Source organism: Atta cephalotes (assembly GCF_000143395.1).
Source record: "Atta cephalotes unplaced genomic scaffold scaffold00002, whole genome shotgun sequence".
NCBI lineage: Eukaryota > Metazoa > Arthropoda > Insecta > Hymenoptera > Formicidae > Atta > Atta cephalotes.
The window spans coordinates 1383262-1406021 of record NW_012130066.1 but is presented as its reverse complement, the minus strand read 5'-3'; the positions used below and the strand labels follow the sequence as shown (position 1 = coordinate 1406021).

At 29.2% G+C, this 22760-nt stretch overlaps 5 protein-coding genes across 5 annotated transcripts; 4 read left to right on the top strand and 1 right to left on the bottom strand.

The window, feature by feature from the left end:
• Positions 1-2297: 2297 nt before the first annotated feature.
• On the bottom strand, positions 2298-5240 carry LOC105619689. The gene is made up of 8 exons (XM_012201212.1): positions 5220-5240; positions 4139-4436; positions 3767-4051; positions 3569-3679; positions 3241-3495; positions 2882-3154; positions 2450-2791; positions 2298-2368 (listed from the first exon to the last, which is right to left on the bottom strand). The coding sequence occupies exons 1-8, from the start codon at positions 5238-5240 to the stop codon at positions 2298-2300; spliced, it is 1656 nt and encodes a 551-aa protein (XP_012056602.1).
• A 2962-nt stretch (positions 5241-8202) lies between these two features.
• LOC105619678 (tRNA 2'-phosphotransferase 1) lies at positions 8203-9789 on the top strand. Its single transcript, XM_012201200.1, has 2 exons — positions 8203-8214; positions 9196-9789. The coding sequence occupies exons 1-2, from the start codon at positions 8203-8205 to the stop codon at positions 9787-9789; spliced, it is 606 nt and encodes a 201-aa protein (XP_012056590.1).
• An 80-nt stretch (positions 9790-9869) lies between these two features.
• LOC105619667 (speckle targeted PIP5K1A-regulated poly(A) polymerase-like) lies at positions 9870-12708 on the top strand. Its single transcript, XM_012201189.1, is given in 5 exon segments — positions 9870-10126; positions 10609-10691; positions 10773-10823; positions 10826-11128; positions 11204-12708. Coding segments are annotated over 5 exon segments (2199 nt in total).
• Positions 12709-13369: 661 nt separating this feature from the next.
• On the top strand, positions 13370-16825 carry LOC105622641 (sentrin-specific protease 6-like). Its single transcript, XM_012204059.1, has 9 exons — positions 13370-13405; positions 13831-14065; positions 14143-14319; positions 14508-14668; positions 14770-14852; positions 15100-15429; positions 15961-16051; positions 16220-16462; positions 16619-16825. Exons 1-9 carry the CDS (start codon positions 13370-13372, stop codon positions 16823-16825), a joined length of 1563 nt encoding a protein of 520 aa, XP_012059449.1.
• Positions 16826-18456: 1631 nt separating this feature from the next.
• Positions 18457-22543, top strand: LOC105622629 (serine/arginine repetitive matrix protein 1-like). Its single transcript, XM_012204048.1, has 6 exons — positions 18457-18785; positions 19195-19836; positions 20173-21004; positions 21186-21234; positions 21384-21413; positions 21648-22543. Exons 1-6 carry the CDS (start codon positions 18457-18459, stop codon positions 22541-22543), a joined length of 2778 nt encoding a protein of 925 aa, XP_012059438.1.
• The last annotated feature ends 217 nt before the right edge of the window (positions 22544-22760 follow it).

Here is a 22760-nt window from a genome sequence, read left to right as displayed (position 1 = left end):
TTAACGTTACTAAACTTAAATTTAACTTAACTACGTTAATTTAATTTACTTACTAACTAATTTATTATTATATAATAATAATTAATTATTATTATTATATATATATATATATATATATATATATATATATATATAAAACAAGTTATATTTAATATGTGAAAAAAAAGTGAGATTGACAATAATAATAATATTTTAATTCTTTAATACTTACAATTTTAATACTTTAAATTCTGCTTATTATGAATTAATCGAATGAATATAATTAACTCGTCAAAAATTGAAATATTTTATTAACGTATGAAATTATTAATTTTCCATTTGATACATGGAAAAGAAATTTAAAACAAAAAATATCGAATTATATATATGTATATGCAGCTAGAGTTTCTAATCGTAAATAATATAGCATTAAATTCAAGTCGTCGGTTAAATCAAAATTTCAAATTTGGTCCAAGTCGTTTTGCCTTTTGAAGATTGATTATTCTTGAAACTGTTCGATGTATCGATTGTTCCACTGAATGTGCGTCAATTTGAGTCTCGAAAGAAAAGATTATATTAATCAAGGTTGCATTAGGATTATGTTTTAATATATGCTATCAGTATTGAAAATCTGTAGTTCACATTACAGAATAAATAATTTTAATTATTTTTTACTAAAAAACAATATTATCTTTAACATTCGCTTAAATTATTTTTATAGATCAACGATTATTATTTCACTTAAAAACTTAAAAAATAAAATATACTTTTAATTTGTGCACACACATACGTCTGTGTTCGCTCAAGTATACATTGTGATAAATAAATAATTACATAATTAAATTTTGAATTTGAAAAAATGTGTCTAAATCAATCTATTATATCAAACTTTGCAAGCAGCTTTTTGTCGCAGATAATTTTTATGCCACATTTGTTTAAATTATATGTTGATGGATATCTATGTTGATGCATATCTACTTCAAATATTCATTCCAATGATAAAAGATCCAACCAAATTTCTTCTAAGTTGGTTGACCGAGCTAATCAATCTGTCGAGTTTAACTCCTTCAGACTATGTACATTGTAATATATGTATATCAAAATAAAGACATTAAATAATGAAATTATTTAATTCTATCAGCATGATTTCAGATTTAATGTATAATTACATAATAATTTATACGTTAAAAAAATAGTCAAAATTTTGGAAAAATTAATTAAGTATAAATTATCCTCAACAAAACTTGCAGCAATGTTGTTTCTGTACGATTGAGATTTTATCAAAATGTGCATGAATTGAATTTAAAAAATTTTGGTTGTTCCAATAAAATTAGTCTGAAGAAGTTACGATACAATTAAAATACAAGTTAAAATACAATTTTCTACTTTTCAAATCGTATATGAATGCTTCTTCAGAATATTATGTTTCTACATTATCTTTATATGTAATAATAGCACGAGATTACTGACAATACTTCAAATGAAAAATTTTAATAAAGAATTTTAATTTCAAGACAATGACATATAAGTAATAATCTATCCGATCTTTGTATTACAGACACAAATTGTAAATACAATATTTTTTTAAAAAATTCTAATAAATTGTCAATATATACAATTTTCGCATGAAAGTTACACGACTAATAATGTTGTCAGAGAATTTCATTGGCGAGAAGTAGAAGAGATCGTTGTCAGATAATTGGGTTCTTAATTTTAAACGATTCGTCCTTTTTTCTATCATAAGGTGGAATCCCAAACCTCGGATACTCTTACTCGTCTTCATGCCTCGAAGATAGAATAATCTAAAATAAAGATTTAAAAAGCTCTTTGTCTTTCGCTGCAAGTTTACGATAATTCTTTTGAATCTCATACAACAATAATAACAAATGACAAAGACCTATATGTAAATGATAATACAAATAAGTGGAGAGGCTATTCAATTAAATCAGATTTTAAGATTGAATATTTCTGAATAAATTCTTATTACATTTTCCAGTTATACAGTTATAAAATTAGATAAATTACTTTATTGCTTATTTTTAGTTTATAAAATAAAATAAACCGCGATATATATTTCATAGATTAATGCAATAAATTGATAAAATTTATATCGATGTAAGAAAAGAAACACATGATTTTTCACTTCTTTCGCTATAATCCAATAATCCTTATCAGTGGATCCTTAATATCAAATGCAATATATAAATAAAAGAAATATTTTGAATGTTTTGAGAAATCATTATGTTTACTGTGTAAACTGTTTGCTGTGTAAACTGTTTATATTATTTTCATCACCAGTATGTGTATAAGTGTTCTCCTCAAATTTCGGAGGCAGTTGTCTGGAGCAACTGGGTGAGATAAATGATTTCCTTACTTATTTCCTCAAATTCTGTAAAAGAATGAGATATTTGTGAAATAATATTTCTACTTTGTATTGATATTACGCAACAAATAAAAAATTTTCTCTTACCTTTTAGTTGCTCGTTGGTCTCTTTCACGGGAAACATAGGTTGACATTCCCGTAGACGTGAAAAGATGTCACCGAGAGACGTTTTGCCAATGGTATTGTAAATTATTATATTAGAAATCCACCGATATATCGTCAATATGTATTTTAATCGAAGATAATTCAAGTGTTTGTTGATTGAATCAACGTTAGATTTTTTAACATGTATGTGTTCCCTATTTCGTAATTTTTGAGAGGATTCGTTACTAGTGTCCATTGTAGTTTCCTCGGATATCTTTAAATTTTCATTTATTTGATGTTTAATTAATTTAACATTATCCATGAAATCCTTGATGGTTATTTCGTCTGTGAAAAAAAATCGAGATTTGGCAGATTACATTGATATTTTGTGATAATTTTGTGATTTGTTCTTTTCTAAAAAAATCTTTCTTTCACCTTCCAGTTCATAGCCCCTTTCTTCCACGGGCAATGAGAAAGACTGATCTTCCAGTGGAAGCTGAAAATCATTTAAAGATCTTCCTCCAATAGTATAGTTTTCATAAGTGAACCACTCATGCGTTATCCGTCCGAAGACATATAGCCGCATTTCTAATGTGTGGTGTATGATTCGTTCGAATTTGCACACCGTTTCAGTAGAAGCATCGAGCGTTGTCAACGATCTACCCTCGCGCTTCAAGACATCTGTTTTTCTCGTGTTTTTCTCCTGATCTATATAAGAGATCAAGATTTTTACAAAAATATGTTTATATTGGTGCGCTATTGCAATTTTCTACTGCAAAAAATCTTTCTCTTACTTGTCGATTCGTTGTCATGTTTGTCCATGAGCAATGAAGACTGATCTTTCAGTGGTTGGAAGTTCTTAACAGATTTTTTGCGGATATTCGGATAACGTATATTAAGGACCCATTTATATGCGAACAATTGAAGTTTGACTATGTCCTTATTGAGACGTGACGATATTATAGTTTCCTCAGAATTTAATTTCTCGTTTAATTCAAATACGATCGATTTAATAAGTTTTATGAGCTGTTCAGCCGTTGTCGAATTATCTGCATGAAAAATCAACATTCTGAATAATATTTTTATTTTGTCACGATATTACGCGAAAAATCTTTCTCTTACGTTCCATTGTGTGGTAGTCCTTTTTCTTCAATAATTCCTTTGATTTCGTATGTAATTGATTTTGGATCATTTTAATGATGCTTATGATATCGGAGGATCTTATTATACGATCTGCATAAAAGATTGAGATTCTTGTGAAACAATTCCACTTTGACGCAAACACTTTGCGCTTCTCTACAATAAAAAAATCTCTCTCACCTTGCAGTGTGTAGTTAGTCTGTATCAGCTGGGGTTCACATTTTTCTGGAAGCTTTAAGATCTTCTCGTAATATGATTTGCCGATAGTATTTAGGATTATTACATCGGAAGTCCATTGATATATCATCATTACAAAGGTAAGCAAAAGATCTGCGTCGAAGTTGGCTTCTTTAAAGTTTTGAGAGGAATTAGTAACGGTACCATTTGCATCTTTTTGAAATTTCTTTATGTAGGTTGTGATCAACTTAGTGCGCTTTATGAGTTCATTAACGGTTATTTTTCGACCTAATAAATCAAGATACATTTGATACAATATTTTTATTATGGCGTGATATTGTGCCTCTGTATGACAAAAAAATCATACTTTCTTACCTTGCATTCTATTGTCACTTTTATTTACGGGCACTGAAAGTTGATCTTTCAGTGGATGCTCATTGAAAGTTCTGCCTCCGATGTTTGAATGATAGGATTTAGAATTGCTCCACTTATATGATAACCACAAGAAAGGATATAGATTGATCCCATATGAATCATTAGTTTCTTTTTTATTATCATAAATTATATTATTACACAAGTTTTGAAAGAAATTAGCGTCTTCTTTCAATAATCTATTTTCAGCTGCGATGTAACTTTGTACGGTGACACAATACAAAAGCAGTAATTGCGCGATCTAAGGAAATGAAAACTTGATTTTTAGATTCGGCCTTTTAATGTCGATTTAGATCTCTATTTTGTATTCCTAATTCTTATCGGTAATAATGATATCATTATATGGTCATAGCGCAGCTTTTTCATTCTCTAAATTTTTTGATATGATCTCTCATTCTAAAGATTAAAAATTGGGACAGTTTTGAAAAAAGTAGCTCAATTTTCAATTTAAAAAAATGAGATTTCTTCACTCTAAAAGTTTTAGGGTATACTGTATATAAAATCTACGCAATGATGATGTAACGATCGTTACTGTCGTTAAATGTTACAGAATAATGGATTTAATATCACTAATATTTTACTTTTATGCTGATTTTTGATATTCCGAAATACTCGCGAATCACTTATGATATGAAAATATCGACATATATATGATGGCGATTATCGAACTCGAGTGTACACATGTAGATTCTAAGTATTCTAATCTTTTTTCGTTCCGTTTATTTAACATCACGAAAACGGAAGCAAACTAGAACCGACGCGATTCACCATTCGTGATAGACAAGACTTGTGTTCTAAAGTACAGATTTATGTGATTTCGTAAAATCATGTCCAAATCTAGCACAATGCAAATCGAACGGATAATAATAATTGGGACAATAATTGAAAAATATCCGATGATAAGATGAATCTTTTCTTTAAAAAAAAATCTTTAAAATCTTCTTTCTTTAAAAAATTAAAAAAAAATTGTAATATTTCCTCGCGTTTTAAAAGAGACATTGACAATGTTTGCGCGGTTACATACCTTTATGTGTTTTGTAAACATATTCCCGAAATAATACAAACGTTTCCCGACGGATGTATCTTCACGATGTGTCTAGATTCACAGTCAACTATTGACTGACGTTTGTATATCACTTCGAGACATTCTGTTCTCTCACAAGAAGTTACCTATGTTTTTTTCCTGATTTTGATGACCTTTAGATACCTACATGTCAGTATAGATCAGATAGAGGAAACAAATTGATTTAAACAAACGATCAACATAAATGTATCTATTCCTACTGAAAAAAAATATGTCACAAATTACATGATGAAATCATATTTAAAACATGTAAATCACGTAATGAATTGTTCTAAATCACTACGTGATTTTTTTAAAATGATAATGTAATTCCAAAAATCACATAATATTACAAATAATTTCATTCCATTATGTGATATTATAGTTATATAGATGTTATATCGAATTTTAAAGAATTGAATGATAGAAATAGAAGAAAAAAGAACATATCGTATGACTTTTCAAAATACATAATTTTAAAATCGTGTACTGATTTGGAACAATCCATTACGATTTATGTGTTTTAATTATGTGATTTTATCATGCAACGGTATTTTTTTTCAGTAGGAATAGTTTTTCATAGGCTCTTATGTCCGTTACTGATGACAAAATATTTTAGAAAGAATAATAAACGTTTCTCTAAATATGTTGTCAGAATGATGAGAAATATAAGAAGAACAAATTTAAACAAAAGTTTTATCATTTTTTTTAGAAATGCATTTTAATACTGGTTAATTTAATATTAAAAGAAATAATTAATATCAATGTCTTTCAATATTAAATTTCTGTAAAGGTTTCAAAATCCTTTTACGGTCAGATTTTTCAAAAATTATTTTATTATATATATGTGTATTTAGAAATATTATGTAATCGTATCAATATTGTTTTTGAGAATTTGTCAATCTTTAAATATAATTAAACTTATCTTTAAATAATCATTAATTATAATATCAATTAATTATAATATCAATTTCTAGCATAAAATTGCAATGTAAATATAAAATTGGTAGAAAAGTCGAATGAACAAGTTTTTATTTAATAGATCTTCTATAGATTTTATTTAATAGATAGATTTAATTAACAAACATTAAAATCAGTTTATTAAATCAAGAGAAATTAAAGAACTAGTTAATATACAATGCATGGAATGTTTCGACTATACATCTTTTCTGCAGTCAAATAATTACAATAAGAAATAAATGTACGTTTATATTATATAAAGCGTAAGATGTATTATTGTATCAAAATGAGATCGTGCACACGTCGAGATCGTATTAAAATACGATCACTTAAGTATAATTTGACCAAAAAAAGCATTACATTAAAGACAAAATAATAGCAATAATCAGCAATGAATGTTAGCAATTCACAAATTATATAAAAATAATTGTCAACTGCAACGGTAATTCACTATGTTATCAAATCGATTTGAATTTAACAAAGTTCTTAAATTTCTAAAAAGGAATTTAAATGTCTTGTTAAACGCAAAGAAATAAGTGAAACTGTCGTCTAGTTATACTGAGAAAAACATCTTTTTATTGATTAAATATATAAGTATATGATAAAATTTAATACAAAAACATTTGTATTTAAATTATATATTTAAATAATAATAGAATCAATTTTTTGCATCGCATTGGCTTTTATGTTCTTTTTATCTAATAATTTGATTTATTTATAAAGTCTATTATAATTTGAATTTTAATCTAATAAATATGTGGCTAAAAAATAAAAAGCTGATGAGATAAAATATTATTTTGTTAATACGAATAGAATTAGAAATTTTATTGTTTAACAAACAAAAAAAAATTAATTTGAAAACAAAGAATTGTATATATATATAATTAAAAACATAGACTTGTACGCTATAAAAGTCTTTTTTTAAAAGGTTATATATTTTGTTTTAAATAATTCTGCCGATTAAATTAATCGTCTGTTAATTCATAAAATTTATCTTTATTTCAACATGAATAATGTTTTAATATGAACAAACTTAATTTTTTTATTGTTTAACATATATGTAACAGAGATTAGATTGAGGATAGTGAATTATATATTTAAAATAAATTTGATTAATTCGTCAAATATATAATTTCTACGGTAGTTTATTAGTATATATAGAATTAATTTCTTATTATTTAATATATAAAGAAAAAGATAAAATTAACAATAATAATTATATATTTATAATTTTTATTCTTTAAATTCTGCTCGATGATTAATTCGTCAAAAAATGAAGTATTTAATTAACATAAATGAAATTGTTAAGTTTTTTTTTCGTTTAATGAAAAAGGAATTTAAAACAAAGAACCTCGAAGTGTATATATGATATGTAGCTAGAATTTCTTGCCATAAATAATATCGAAATCGTTTCGACTCTTAAAAATTGAACGTTCTCGACACTGTTCGATGTATCGATTGTTCCATCGTCAATTTAATGCACGTCAATTTAAATCTCGGAAGAAAGGATTGTACTTCTAACCAAGGCTGCGCTATGGTTTTAACATGCGCTGTCGGTATTAAAAATCTATAATTTATTAATTTTTGACGTGTTTATCTCCAATTTATATATCTATTGTGCAAATGCACATACAATATGTATATGCTTGTAAAATGAGGGTGTTCTACACATATGCCATCTCGTGTTTAACCTCGGAATGACATTAAGAAAATCAGTGAAATAAAACGCACGGATAATACAGTCGATAGTACAGTCGGTATAGCATTTTCGAGCTTAGATGTAACAAGCGCAGATATAATTTGTTTCACGGCCAATGCGTATGTGGGGTGTTACGCCATTATTGTCGTTATAATATTAATTAAAATTTTATAAATTTGCGACGAACATAATACTGTTAATTCAGAGACACATACCTTTAAATTAGTGTAAAGAAAACCAATTAGTTTGGTGGAAGTTACGAGGATTGCGAACTACGCTAATTTCATGTTTTCAAAGGTTAGACATTCGTGATGTAGTTATTTATTATGGAAAAGACATTTGTGGACTTTCTATAAATATTAACTCGTATTAACATCGTGATAATATAAAATTACATTTAAGAAATCATTCTGTTTTTGATGTGTTTTTGGTGTTTTTCTACGCGAGCCTGTATAATGATTTGCTTTTAATTGCTTCGTCTTTGAAACATACATTTATTATTATTTTTTATTATTTATATCTGAACGGTCATTGATATGCTAGAAGGACTACATAAATTGAGCTAGTAACTGAATTGAGCGAATAACTATGTAGTCCTGCTTGGAGAAAACGAAAATTAAGTTAAACATCTAAATGTCGATAAATCTAATATATGTGACATACATTATATTTCTATTTGAACTTTTATCTTTTTTTTCTTTCTTTTTTATAATTATAATTTATATATTTTAACATTTATCTTACATATTTTTGTTAAAGATAACTAAACATTTTATTTTTGTAAAAATTATTGTAAGTTATTAGTAAATTTCTAATAAAATTAATATTAATATATGATTACTATTGAAATTGCAATTGAAAGAATAGCCTATTCTATTATTAAGTCTTAATAACAGTGTCCTTATAGTTATATTGTACATAAAGTTATAGTGTACATAATAAAAAATCTAGCAACAATACAACAATGACATTGCTGTGAGAAATTATAAAATAAGTCTACAGGGCAATTAAAAATATTTTTTAAGAAGCATTTTTTGAAATTATTAATATATTTTATGAATATATTAACAGAATATATTTTTAAATCAATATAATAACAGTAATAATTATTTTTAATTATTTTATCATATAGACTTTGTCTAAAGAATATGTTCTACAAAGAGCTTAAAAATTTGCATTTGCATTTTTAAAAAGAATCTTTGTAATAATTTAATTAATAGGATTGAATGAAAAATATAATTCATGATCTCTAACAAATATTATTAATGTTATTTTCAGACTCAGAATAAAAGTGATATTGCTCTCAGCAAAAGATTATCATACCTACTACGTCATGGCGCTACAAAGGAAGGTTTGAATATTAAACCAAATGGTTTTGTTGCAGTTAATGAATTGTTAAATAAATCACTACATCATTATACTATTGATGATATCAAGAGAATAGTAAAAGAAAATAACAAACAAAGATTTACTCTTAAGATTATTAATGGTATTTTAGAGATTAAAGCAAATCAAGGACATTCTCTATTCAAGATCAATGAATTAAGTTTGAGAATACTTGACCGCATAGACTTTGACTTAATTCATGGCACCTATTTGAAGTACTGGCCAAATATAAGAACAGAAGGTCTATCACGTATGAAAAGAAATCATATTCATTTTGCAAAGGGATTAAATTTTATCAATGGTTTACGTCAAAATGCTGAACTTTTTATTTATATGAATTTTGAGAAAGCAAAGGAAGATGGCTTAATATTTTTTGAATCTGAAAATGGTGTTGTTCTTTGTGCCGGAAATTCAAAAGGATTTATTGAAACAAAATATTTTTTGAAAATGATTACTGCTTATGGTCAAACATTAAATTTGAATTAAAAATAATAAAATATTTCTTTACTAAACAAGAAACGCAACTAAATATAATAAATTACGATTATTTTTCACAATTTTGAAACATGAATTCTCAATCATATGATGAATCTTTCAAACATAAAAGTGAACAGGTCCCCACGAGTTCAAAATATCAAGTAACAAGTTCAGAACAAAAATCACTTGAAGAGGAGCAGCCTTATTTATCAGGAAGATCGCTTTGTGTTTCACCTTTACCAAAAACTCTCTCGCCAATGGATTTAGTAAATTTTTTTCGACGATTTGGAACAGTTAAAAGACAACGTTTTGGACAGGATTTCTTTTGGATTGAATATACTGAAAGGTAATAAAAATTCATAATTAATATTTATGATAGAATATACAAGAATAAAATTTTCGTCTGTCTAGTTCATGGAAATATTTATTATTGTTTTATTTTTTTGAACGTAAAGGCGATTACATAATAATATTAGTTTTTTTAGTTATAAACATAGATTATATTTTTTTACTCTGTAAAAATAAAGATTTATTATCGTTATTCTTTTAAATATTAGGAATCTATATAATAAGTTTTTCTTTTTTTCCTAATTTTTAGAATAAATATTTATTCTCTTGTTTATAATATAATTATTGTTTATAATATAAATATATATAATTATTATTTAAAAAGAAAAAAAAGAACACAAATATTAATAACTAGATTTTAGATTATTATTAATTTTTTAGACTTTTTTTTAATTATTAATAACTAGAAGCATGTGAATAAAGGTATTATTCTACAAAATATTGCTTGTAAAATATTTATGTTTTGTTATTGCATTGCAGGAATCCTACTAATATTTTAATGAGCAGAACAAATTGGCTACCAAATGAAAAATTATGTATGAGAAGACTGAGGAGAAGTGAAAGTAAGATGCACACACACAATTATTATATCTCTTAATAATTTTGAAATGATATTACTTATATATACGCTCATTGTTTTATAGCGCAACTACAAAAACCTACTAATTTAGAGCCACAACAACAAAATGACACTGTTCGAAAAAAAAAAGATTTGAGAATAAAACTGAAGAAGAAGAAGAAGATCCAATAGGTTACGATCGTATAAAAGATGTTATTGAAAACGAAGTGACATTTGACAATCAATTAGCAGCACTTTTAAATGCAGTACAACTTACTGAAGTTGAATTGACAACAAGATATAATGTCATTTGTTCTCATTTAGATGAAATATTCAGATCGATTTTCCCAGAATGTCGGACATACAGATTTGGTTCAACAGTGGCGCAATTAAGCTTTAAAGAAAGTGACTTAGATATCTACATGTACGTCGGTAAAATCGGTAAGAAATTTTCTAATTTAATTATCGCATGAATATATGAGTGGCATATTTAAATAACGTCCATTTCTGTTTCAGGTTTGCCGCCAAATTATTATAAACCGGATATGCCATCGCATATATGGACGACAATGGTTTTCAAGAAAGTGAGAAGAATTATGTATAATTTGAAATCTGTATTTACCAACATAATATCAATCCCTAAAGCGAAAACACCTATTATAAAATTCCGTTATATACCGACTAATGTCTCCTGCGATATTTCCTTCAAAAATGGCCTAGGCATCTATAAAAGTGACTTTTTACGATATTGTGCATTACACGATCCTCGATTAAGACCACTAATGCTGCTCATCAAGTATTGGGCGAGGCATTTCGGAATTTCGGGTAGTGGAAGAATTTCTAGTTATGGATTAGTATGTCTAATTATTTTTTACCTTCAGCAAGAATCGATTAGTCTCCTTCCGCCTTTACTACACCTTCAGAGAAATTGTATCCCACAGATTTTGAATGGCTGGCAAGTAAATTTTGATGAAAATACTGTGTTACCAGCTATTACCAACAGCAGTAATATTGCAACACTGCTTCACAATTTCTTTACCTTTTACGGTGAATTTAATTTTACTGCATGTGTGCTATGTTTATTGGACGGAAAAACATATTCATTGCCTGATTTCGCACAGTTAGATAAATTACCCAATTACATGGACAGATATAAAAGTTACATCATGGATAATAATACCAAGAAATTGGATATTTATAAGCCAATATGTGTGCAGGATCCAATTGAACTTAATCAAAATACAGCCGCAAATACGTCAGATCGTGCATTATTAGCATTTCAACATTGCTGCAAATTTAGCGCTGACGTCTGTTCAACGGCTAGTGAAAATAATTACAATTATTTAATAAAGATGTTATTCACTTCAATACCTCCTCAATTGAAACAGTTAAAAAAGAAAAAAAAGAATTTCAGAAATGTAATAAAGGCGGGTCGTTTTCTCCATGCTGGATTACCAGAAGATTTTGATACACGTACAGATATTACTAATAAAGAGCAATATAAGAAAGATAATTGGTATTTCATCACTTTTAATCTAATAAGAGATATCTTTGAAAAGATTTTTAAGTTGCAAGTTGAGGTGCTTCTTGATCAAGAAACGAAACAACAAAAAGTTGAAGTATTATCTGATGTACACACCAAAAGTTATCAAAAAGTAACGTTTCGCTGCACAGGGAATAAATGTGTGTGGTACAATAGAAAGAAAAATGGTAGAACTCTTTTGGATCTTCAATTAAGTCTTCTGGAGAAAGAAGCAATTATGTCAGATAAAGTAGTGGAGCAATTAAAAGAACATGATGAAGCAAACAACATAAAGCTAAATTTTATATGTACGTTAGAAAAGGCGGATAACCCTGTAGCGGTGGTTATATTGCTGAACGATGAGGACAGTCAAAGTTACATTTTTCGACAATTTGAGTGTTTCGTAAATAGTTGGATACCAAAAATAATAAACAAAACATTGCTACACATGCTGCAGTACAAGAAAACCTATGATCAATTGCTATGCCACCAGTCATGATGATGTTAAAGTCATTTGTTTTTCGGCATGGACCAAATATTAGTGGTTCTTTCTATGTGTTATTCTATCGACATTTTGTAATAGAATTCTGATCACATTTGTCTGATTAGTTAGTTCGTTTTTACAATTAATAATTTTTGAACATGTATAAATTCAGAATCCTTAGAAAAATAAGTATACTATATATATATATATATATATATATATATATATATATATATATATATAAATGATCTAGGATTCATAAAATAAAAAAAATTTCATTTTATGCTTTTAAATATTTATATTACAATATTATATTTATTGAATCCATATGATATTTAGGAATTATAATCTTTTAGAGTAAGTATAATCGTAACATACAATAAATGTAGATTTTTATAAGCACAATATATGCTTATGTCTATTTCGCTCTTCTCAGATTCGTATCGAGAAATCAATCAAGTATTACATTTTCTACTCAGAATTTTAAATTTAGCAGTATTCATAATGCACTTAAAAAAACTAAAATTTTTTTTTAGATTGAAAGACATAGAAATGTACTTCATACAATTCCTAATAAATGTAAATTAATAAAAATGTATTACGATTGAAAAGGATTCATTTCAACGTTCGCGAACGTGTGTACTTTTGAAATATTTTTCTTATTTGTACGATAAATATGCGTGGAATGTACGAGGGTGCCTGGGACACATTTGTATTCGCGCGCACGTTCAATTTTGAATATCAAGAAAATGCCCTCTGCCGGGTTTCACGGGCACCTTCCCCTTGTCTCTGCCCTACCCTACAAATTTCTTTAGGAATAGAACGGCGCGTGAACTCGCTTGTTTTCTAAATTTTCATAATTTAAAAAATCGCCTGGACACGAACGACTTCCATATACACGGTAAGAATTAAAATTCTAACTATTCACACACCTCTCAAATGTAAGAATAAACATATTGGAATATGTACAGATTGCCACACATGAATTTTTCATTTATCCTTGTTGTTTTGAATGTGATATTCAATAAGGATAACATAATATTTGGGCAATACTCGGATAGGAATTCTGAACGCGCTTTTGAAGATGCTTGAAGAATAAAAAAATAATGAAAGTAATGTTTTGTAAGATATACGTAGGTGATCGTCACAATTAACACGTCGGCTGATATCATTGATGAAATTATATTGGATTTTACGAATATGTTTGAAGATAAAAATTCTTCAGATATTGCAGAGCAGTATCTAAATCTACCACGAACTGCTCTAACTCTAGAGTGTCAAATGATTATAATAGGTTCTTATAAATGTATTCCTCAAAAAGTAATGATTTCTTACAGTGGTGTAAGATTTGATGTCCCTTTGGTAGAAGATGGTACATTTATTTTATTTATAATGAAAATATGGGTAAAAAGAGTCATAAGTTCTTTGAAATATTTTGATATTTTACAGATACAAGTTTTGTAACTTTGGATGTGAAATACAGGCATGTAATTAAGCTTTTAATTAATTTTGAACAAACAATGCCAGTACTATTCCTTTATATGTCTCCAAGTACAGGAACCAAGATACGTGAATTATTAGGAATGCAAGATCCAAAGGGACCATATTATGATCCTATTGGAAAAGGTACAACATAAACGAATTTTCTATATTTTAAATAGGTTCTGTAGTTTCTGTAATTTAATGATTTATCTAAAAAATATTTATTCAATCTCCGCAGTTTTTGATAAATATAATAATAGAAAAGATATAAAAGTTCTTAAAAAAAACGAAGCTGGATCTGATTAATATTTTAAATTTTTGATATTTTTTAGTTGAGATGCATAGACATATTACATTATTACTAGATAAATTACCGAAAGATTCAAAGGCGATACTAACAAGTTTATTCTTACAAGAAAGTAAAATAGACGAATTGACTCCTCAAGAAGCTAATAATATATTCATACGAGCCACACGGACGTTATGGGATCATGTATTTGACTGAATTATATTTTATTATACATAACATACATGTACATTTTTAATATGAGCATGTATACATATATGTATTTAATATTTTTATAATGTTTACAGTCGCTCATTACTACACGAAAGCTAAATCAAAACTTAACAACTACTATAAGTGCTACAGATACTACTGATGATGACATACAAATGTAAGAATCTTATTTAATAAATTATATATATTTAATATATTTAATATATTTAATATATTTAATATATTTAATATATATTTAATAAATTAAATTTTTAATAATTGTCTTTTAATAACTTAATACATCAGACAAAATGTATTTCATAATTTTGCTTATTTAATCTAATATTACTTGATTTTTTAGATATAAATTATAAATTTGTAAATAATTGAATTTTTTTTTATTACGCGTAAACTATTTTTTGTAGAATAATTACATATCCATCATTTCCTGTAGAAAGAGGAATAACCATTACCACTGCACATTATTTATGTCTCGCAGAAGACCAATACTTGAACGATACAGTTATAGAATTTTATTTAAAGTATTTAACCTTAGAGGTATTGTCAGAATTTGATCAACGTAGGACTCATGTGTTCAGTTCATTTTTTTATCAGCGTTTGATTACACATTTCGGAGAAACCCAAAATACCATACCAATGACACTTGCCGCCGAGCGGCACGCAAGAGTACAGAGATGGACGAGAGATGTTAATATATTTGAAAAAGATTTTGTTATAATTCCTATAAACAAAGAGTAAGTAAGCCTATTTAACATGTAAGTAAATTTAACATAAAGTCAATATAAGCTTAAGAGCGGTGTTATAAATGGTGTTTTATATGGGACGCTTTCTAATAAGAAACACATGATATGGTATAATACAGTGCATCATTACACATTGCACATTCTTATTGTTCGTCAATGTTAAACAAGGATGACACTATATTGTATTGAGTCGCTTGTTAGAAGGTACCCATGATGTTCAGTATTGGGTTCATTCAGGACAGTCTGGACCAAGGATCTTAAAAGTTGGAATCAATATTGAGATATTAGATAAAAAAATCCATTGAAGAGTTCAATTCTATAGATAAGAGAAAAAAGAAAAACATTGAAGTTTTATCGTACATACATCTGTATCTTGAAGTTTACCTCATATTAAATAGTTGTAATAAATGGGCCAATATCAATTTTTTATTAATTTTATTCTTTAAGTAATTCTATTGATTTTTCGTAATATAGGCATAAATTATATCATATTTTGTATAATAAATATAATATTATTTATAGTGAACACTGGTTCTTGGCTATTATTTGCTTTCCTGGATTAGTTGGAAAAGTTTCCAAACGTATTACAGAAATTAACAAAAATGATAGTCTCGTTAGTTTTTCTAATACGAGAGACTCTTCTAAGTCTGTACAAAAGAACAAAAAAATAAAAATATTAAAAAGAAAAGCTGTTGAACTTGAAGAGCAAAAAGAAATCAAGATGTAAGCAGCAGTTTATATCTATTTAATATATTTTATTATGATTTTTGTGTTTTTAATATTTAAATTAGATTTAATTTATAGTCCCTGCATATTAATATTCGATTCGCTCGGTAATACTAATTACTCATCGGTAATTGCTACATTAAGAGATTATTTAAGTTGCGAATATGTTGTCAAATTTGGTGTAGAAGAGACATTCTCGAAAGATACTATTAAAGGAGCGTATCCGAAAGTACCCAAGCAATCCAATTGTACTGATTGCGGATTGTATTTATTACAATATGTGGAAAGTTTTTTCAAGGCAAGTATATATTAAATCTTTAATATTTAATTGATCTTTAATATTGATTTTATTATTATGTTTATTATTATTATTTATTATTATGTTTTAATTTATATTATTCTAAATATCTGATTATGTATAATAAATGTGATGAGTTTATTTTCCTTTTCACAGGATCCTATTAAAGATTATACTTTGCCAATTAAAATCTTGGAAACATGGTTTGAAGAAATTGTTATAACAAAAAAAAGGGAGGAATTATCAAATTTGATAATTAAATTAATGAATAACACCAAAGGAAATAAACCTATTAATTTGCCTACTATAACATTGCCGACACAAAATGGCAAATTGAAACGAGACGTAAAAAATCAGATGTAATTACATTTGAACATAGTATGTAGCAACGCTATGTTTAAGACAAAATTTCTAATATATTTCTTATCACAAATATTGCTATAGATCGCAGTACACTGAATTATTACACATAAAAAAAGGCTGCTTTTAAATATCTAGTGACAATAATATAAGCTTTGACAATGAAATTATATATACACATACATGTTCTGTTAAATAACGTAACAGTGTCATTTAAAATTAAATTGTTTAAAATATTTATATACTTATATATTTATATACTTTTATATTTAATTTTTATATTTAGTATGCATTAATCTAGTGTAATGCAAATTAAATTTGCTAATAGATTATTACTTGGTCTTCGTTTTTGAAAGTCGATTGTATATCTCGAAACGTGAAGTGAAAATTACAAAAAAATGAGCAAATTTATTAAATGTTGACTAAAAAAAAAGTAAGCAATTTTATTAAATGTTGATTAATAAAAATGTTATAAATGTTCTAGTAAATTCGTTCACGTTTATAATTTTCACCTCTATTCAAGATACACAATCGAATTTCTTCGTAAGGTACGCTTTTGCCGCACTGTAAAAATTGGATCGCATTCAAATTTTCCCGCGTGATGGAAGATACGTACATATACGCTCTTTCGAAAAACTGGATGATTGATTGGTTTACCGCGTCGACTCTTGTCGCGCGGTGAGTGTTTCCGCATCCTGTGCAGGAACTATTGCGCACTGATGTTTTCGAACACTGTCTTGTTAGAAATTAGGTTAGTTTCTCCAACTGAACCAAACTGAACGAGTTAAAGAGAGAAAGAGAGCAGATTCATCGTCGAGCAAGCACAGGTGTTTTCGTGTGTATTCGGGTATTTTACTCGCACGCATGAAATCTTGCGAATTTGCGTCGTTATTTACTATTTCTTTCGATTCTAACGGATTTCACTATTTCCGATATTTATGTGAGGCTGCCTGCGTTGGGCATTCTTCCTCACATTAATCCTGCAGCACCGGGAAGCGGAAATCACGTTTTCACTTTTCTTAAGCAAACTGGTAACTAAGCTCGGATATTATTTCGTTTCCCGATCGGAATCGATCGTCCTACTCTACATGTTACACATGTTGGAGCACTGTGCTCGTCATTATACTTAATACTTATCAGTGTTTGAAAATTGAATCCAAAAATTTACACGCCCAGAGTTGAGAAACGTCTAAATGTTAAAGAGTTGCATTGCCGTGTTCAATATCGATAAACATACTGAAGATAAAATACAGATACTTGGAATTGGATATAGAGCTTATTGAATACAAGAATATAAATAATAATAACTGAAATGATATAACTCGATATCTCAAAACAACTCAAAAGTTTGTCAATCTTATACATATATTTTTTGTTGAATTTAACAAGTGAATTGCAATAGCAATATAAGGTCTGTTTTCTAAACTAATGTACACTTTTGGAACTTACAGTGATAGATATTAGGCAAAAGCGAGAAAGAGAGTTTTATTGCAGTCTCTAAAAGCAGGAATAAAAAACAGACCTATAGATACAAGGAACATAATTAGATTTCATTTAGAACTCAAAGATATTTTCTTGATTACTTTAGACTCCTGAGAGTACTGCAGAGATAATATTACAAACTGGTGAGCAATATGGATGATGCAAATGATAAAGTTGTTCAAGTGAAAGAAGAAGCAGAAATAAAAAAAGAAGATACAAATATTACTGGCAGGATATTTGTGAAGCAATTCCACCAATTACTGGAGGATCCTTTGTTGAAGAGTACTAGTGATGATGTGCAACGTGCGATCAAAGGTCTTCGAGAAATACCGGATGAAGAACTGAATGAGTTCCTCGATGATGAAGACTTTATGAAAGGATTGGATGTCGTGGATGCATGGGAAAGAGATGAAGATAAAAACCGCGAGATTGAGCAAAACAGGACAGAATCTACAAAGCAGGGAAAGAACCAAATCTCTAGGTAGTGTCATTAAATAAATAATAATTAAGTAAATTTTTATGTAATATTATATTGTTATTATACTTTATATTACGAATAAAGCCGTTTTGTGCTCTTTCTGTAAAGAGTGCAATTTCTGTAAAGAAATTCTGCAAAGAATGCAATTTCTGTAAAGAAATTCTGCAAAAAGTGCAATTTCTATAAAGAAATAGTGTCATGATTTTTTTGGATTGAATTAATTTGTACAAATGTATTATGTTTAATTCTAATTTTAGTTATTTAGTTATAAGTTACAAAACCACGTGGTCAGATAGTTTCCTTATACTCTGCTACGTGTATGTTACGCGTATGATACATGTATACAATCAATTATTTTTAATATGGAAGTTTGCATACTTTAGCAAACAAATGATGGCAAGAGTAATTATAGGGAACATCATCGTCCCGAGAAGGACAAACGCAAAAAGCCGAAGAAAGAAGAGAAAAAACGTGAGGAGACTCGGCGGGATCCTTTGAAGAGCACTAAGGACATCGAAAGGGACAAGATGCGAACGAAGAGAGACACCGAGAACAAGCTTCTTGCTGAAAAGGAGAAAGCGATCAAATACTTGTTGGATTCGGACAATGTAGTCCCACCTGGCACGGAAACTGAAGCCATCCAGAGCATCGCTGAGGAACAACAGAATAGAGAACGAGCTCAGCGTGAAGCCCAACGAAGCAGAGAGCATCGTAGAAGCAAATCGTTAGAACGTTATGAAAGAGCGAGTCCATCTCGGCGGAGAACTCCTGATCGATCTCGGTTGAGTCCTCATCGACGAAAAAGTCCCTTTGTAAGCCCGGATCGTCGTAGGAGCCCTTTTAAAAAAAGCGTAGAAAGACATAGAAGTCCTTACAGATACAGTCCAAGTAGATTGAAAAATTCACCGCGCTCCTACGACCGGAGAAGCCCCAAATTAAGTCCTGATTCTCGACGAAGAAGTCCTAGACGACTTAGTGGAGAACGACGATCCAGTATAGAAAGAAGACGGAGTGCTGAGCGACGTAGGAGACGCGCTGATTGGATGCATGAACGGTGAGGAGACAACATTCTTAACATCTTTGTTAAGAGATATTTAAATTCTTTCCGGTTTAGAAAAGAGATTTGAAAACTTGCTGTCACGTGGTTAAACATTATTTTTTATACTGCGTGTACAGTAAAGTTACAAATAGTATTTTGTGTATAAATATATTGTAATTATGGTTTATTATTATATAATATATTGATTTACGGTAGACATAATTTTTCAGACTTTGCGTAGACATAATTTTTTAGATTTTGCTAATTTTGTATTTATATTATTGTATTGTACAAATATGTATACGATATGAAAATATATTAGATTATATCTTAGTAATTATCTTGATTAAGCCGAAGAAGCCGATCTCGCGATCGGAGGAGTCGCAGTATGGAACGTTCGAGAAGACGATTAAGCCGTTCACCAATGAGCAGACGGTACAGTCCTCGTCGTCGAAGTCGCACACGTAGCAGATCATTGGAGAAACGTCCCAGGAAGCGTTCACCCTTCATCAATGAACTAGCAAGACAACTAGGACATGAAGCAATGTCGACTGCTGTGAATACCAGTGGATACGTACCGTCCGCGACGATGGAAGGAATTGCACCGTTACTCAATCCGTCCACATATCAGCAAGAAGCGGATAGGACATTGCCGCCAACGCAGCCGCCACAATCACAACCACCACTGCCACCATCATCATCAGCTATGTTACCACCTATGTCAAGTGGACCGTCATTTATGAACTTTGAACCTATGCCGACTGCACCGTTAATGAATTTCGAACCTATGCCTCCTCCATCTATGACCCCAACCATTGCCCCAACCATGACTCCAACCAGTTATGCATCCGGTCCGGTTATGTACAATCAGCCGAATGCTGCTGCGCCACCGGTGATGTGTTCACCGTTGCTTCCTGTACCCTCGCCGCAACCTGTACCTCCTCCTGTGATGGATCGTGCGCATGCATCGTATAATCCATCGTATACTGCACCCTTTGTCCAACAATCATCGATCCATCAATTTGAAAAGAAATCTGTAAATCATTCAACCACATCCTCCACGTCATCACAGAAGCAGAATTATGCAGAACATGGATCAGCAACATCGTACAAGGAAGTTTACTCTCCACCCCAGCAGGAACGAATGAAGACACCTGAACCACCGATCATCTCCAAACCAAAAGTAATTGCAATATATATAATAGTGACGAATATTTGATTTTAAGTTTGACAAGAAATGTTTATCGGTATGTCAAAGTTAATGAGCATTAATTAATTTTAATTTGTTATGAATTGTATTTATTTCAATCATGTATTTTATATATAGAAAAAAAATTAATTGTTTTTATGACTTCATCTTGCAGCAAAAAACCAGCTTATCCAGTCTATTGGAAGCATCTGTTTCAGCCAAAGGTGCGAATATGTTTTAATTTATTTGATTGCGTAAAAATCGCGTAAAGATATAGAATTGATACAGTTCACTTTTTTTGATTGATTACAAGGTTTCCTATGTATCTTATTTATGAAACGATACTAATTTTTGTTTTTATCACGTCCTTTAGATTCATCTAATATACCAGTACTATATCCAGGTAAGAACTTTCAAATTTTTTAAATTTAATTTAAATTGCTTATTAATTGCGCCATATGAGTTGTGTGATTAGATATTAGGAATTAAAGTGTGCTTAAAGACATTTTTCTCTTATGTGATTTACAACATACGAAGATTGCAAGTAACATGACATAAAACCTATTTTTATAAGCATTATGGTATATATCATTCGAAATTTTATTCTACGCGACTCTGTTTTTTTCTCTACTGATAGGATTCAAGCCTGAAATAATGCGACATTGCGAACAAGCGATATATCAGCTTCCCGTGGAGGATCCGCGTTTAAAGATGAAGGGTAGATTTTTCTATGATCGCAGCGAAGAAAACAATACGAAAGATGTTTCCGACGACCATACATCGAATTCGATACTTTTGCAGAAAAGTAAAACTAAAATATTTTGGAAAGAGACTAATGCGGAACAGCCGATATCGGTTCCGAGAACAACTCAAACGCATCAGAAAATCTGTCAGACAGATGAAGTGGAAACGGAAACTAAAGGCGTGCAAGTATGCATTACCACCATCGACTTTGCATCGCAGGTTTATGCGGACGACCTCCAGCAAATAAAAGAAGAGAGACGGCCGATAATGGATCGTTTAGATTGGAGCGCACGAGATACTTACGAATATGGATCTAAATTTCGCGAAGTAGAGGATCTAAGATGGAGTCTAAGTAACTCTTCACAGAGACGTACTTGGAACAGGCAATCGTCTCCTTCTAGAAGATCCGACGAACAGGAGCATCATTTAGATCCTATGAATCATGAATCTAGAAGCTCGAGGCTGGATTCTCCTATTAGAAGCAATGAGTTTTCTGCTCAATCTAATATACGTGATCACTATAGTCATGACAGATATTCGCCTAATTATCAAAGACGTTCTATCGAACGTGATGAATTTCATGATAGAAGAAGCAATCATAGCCGTGGAGAAAGTCCGATGGAACTAGAAGAATCTGATAATGAATTAATGACTGGCCATACATTCCAAAGAGGATCTGATTGGCATGGAAGAGGGAAAGTCTCAAGGGGTAAAAGTCATAATTTGCGAGGAAAACATGTAGGAGGAAGATTATATCGAAGTCACGGAAATTATCGGGGCAAGTTTTAAAACTATTCATTATATACACAAAATGTTTTTTGGACAAATAATACGATCTATTTCATTAATATTATGTATATATGTATATGCATATATATATATATATATATATATATATATATATATATATATATANAANAATATATATATATTATTATTATATATATATATATAATATATAGTATTACTTAGTATTACAGTTACTAATAGTGTAGATAGTAGTTAT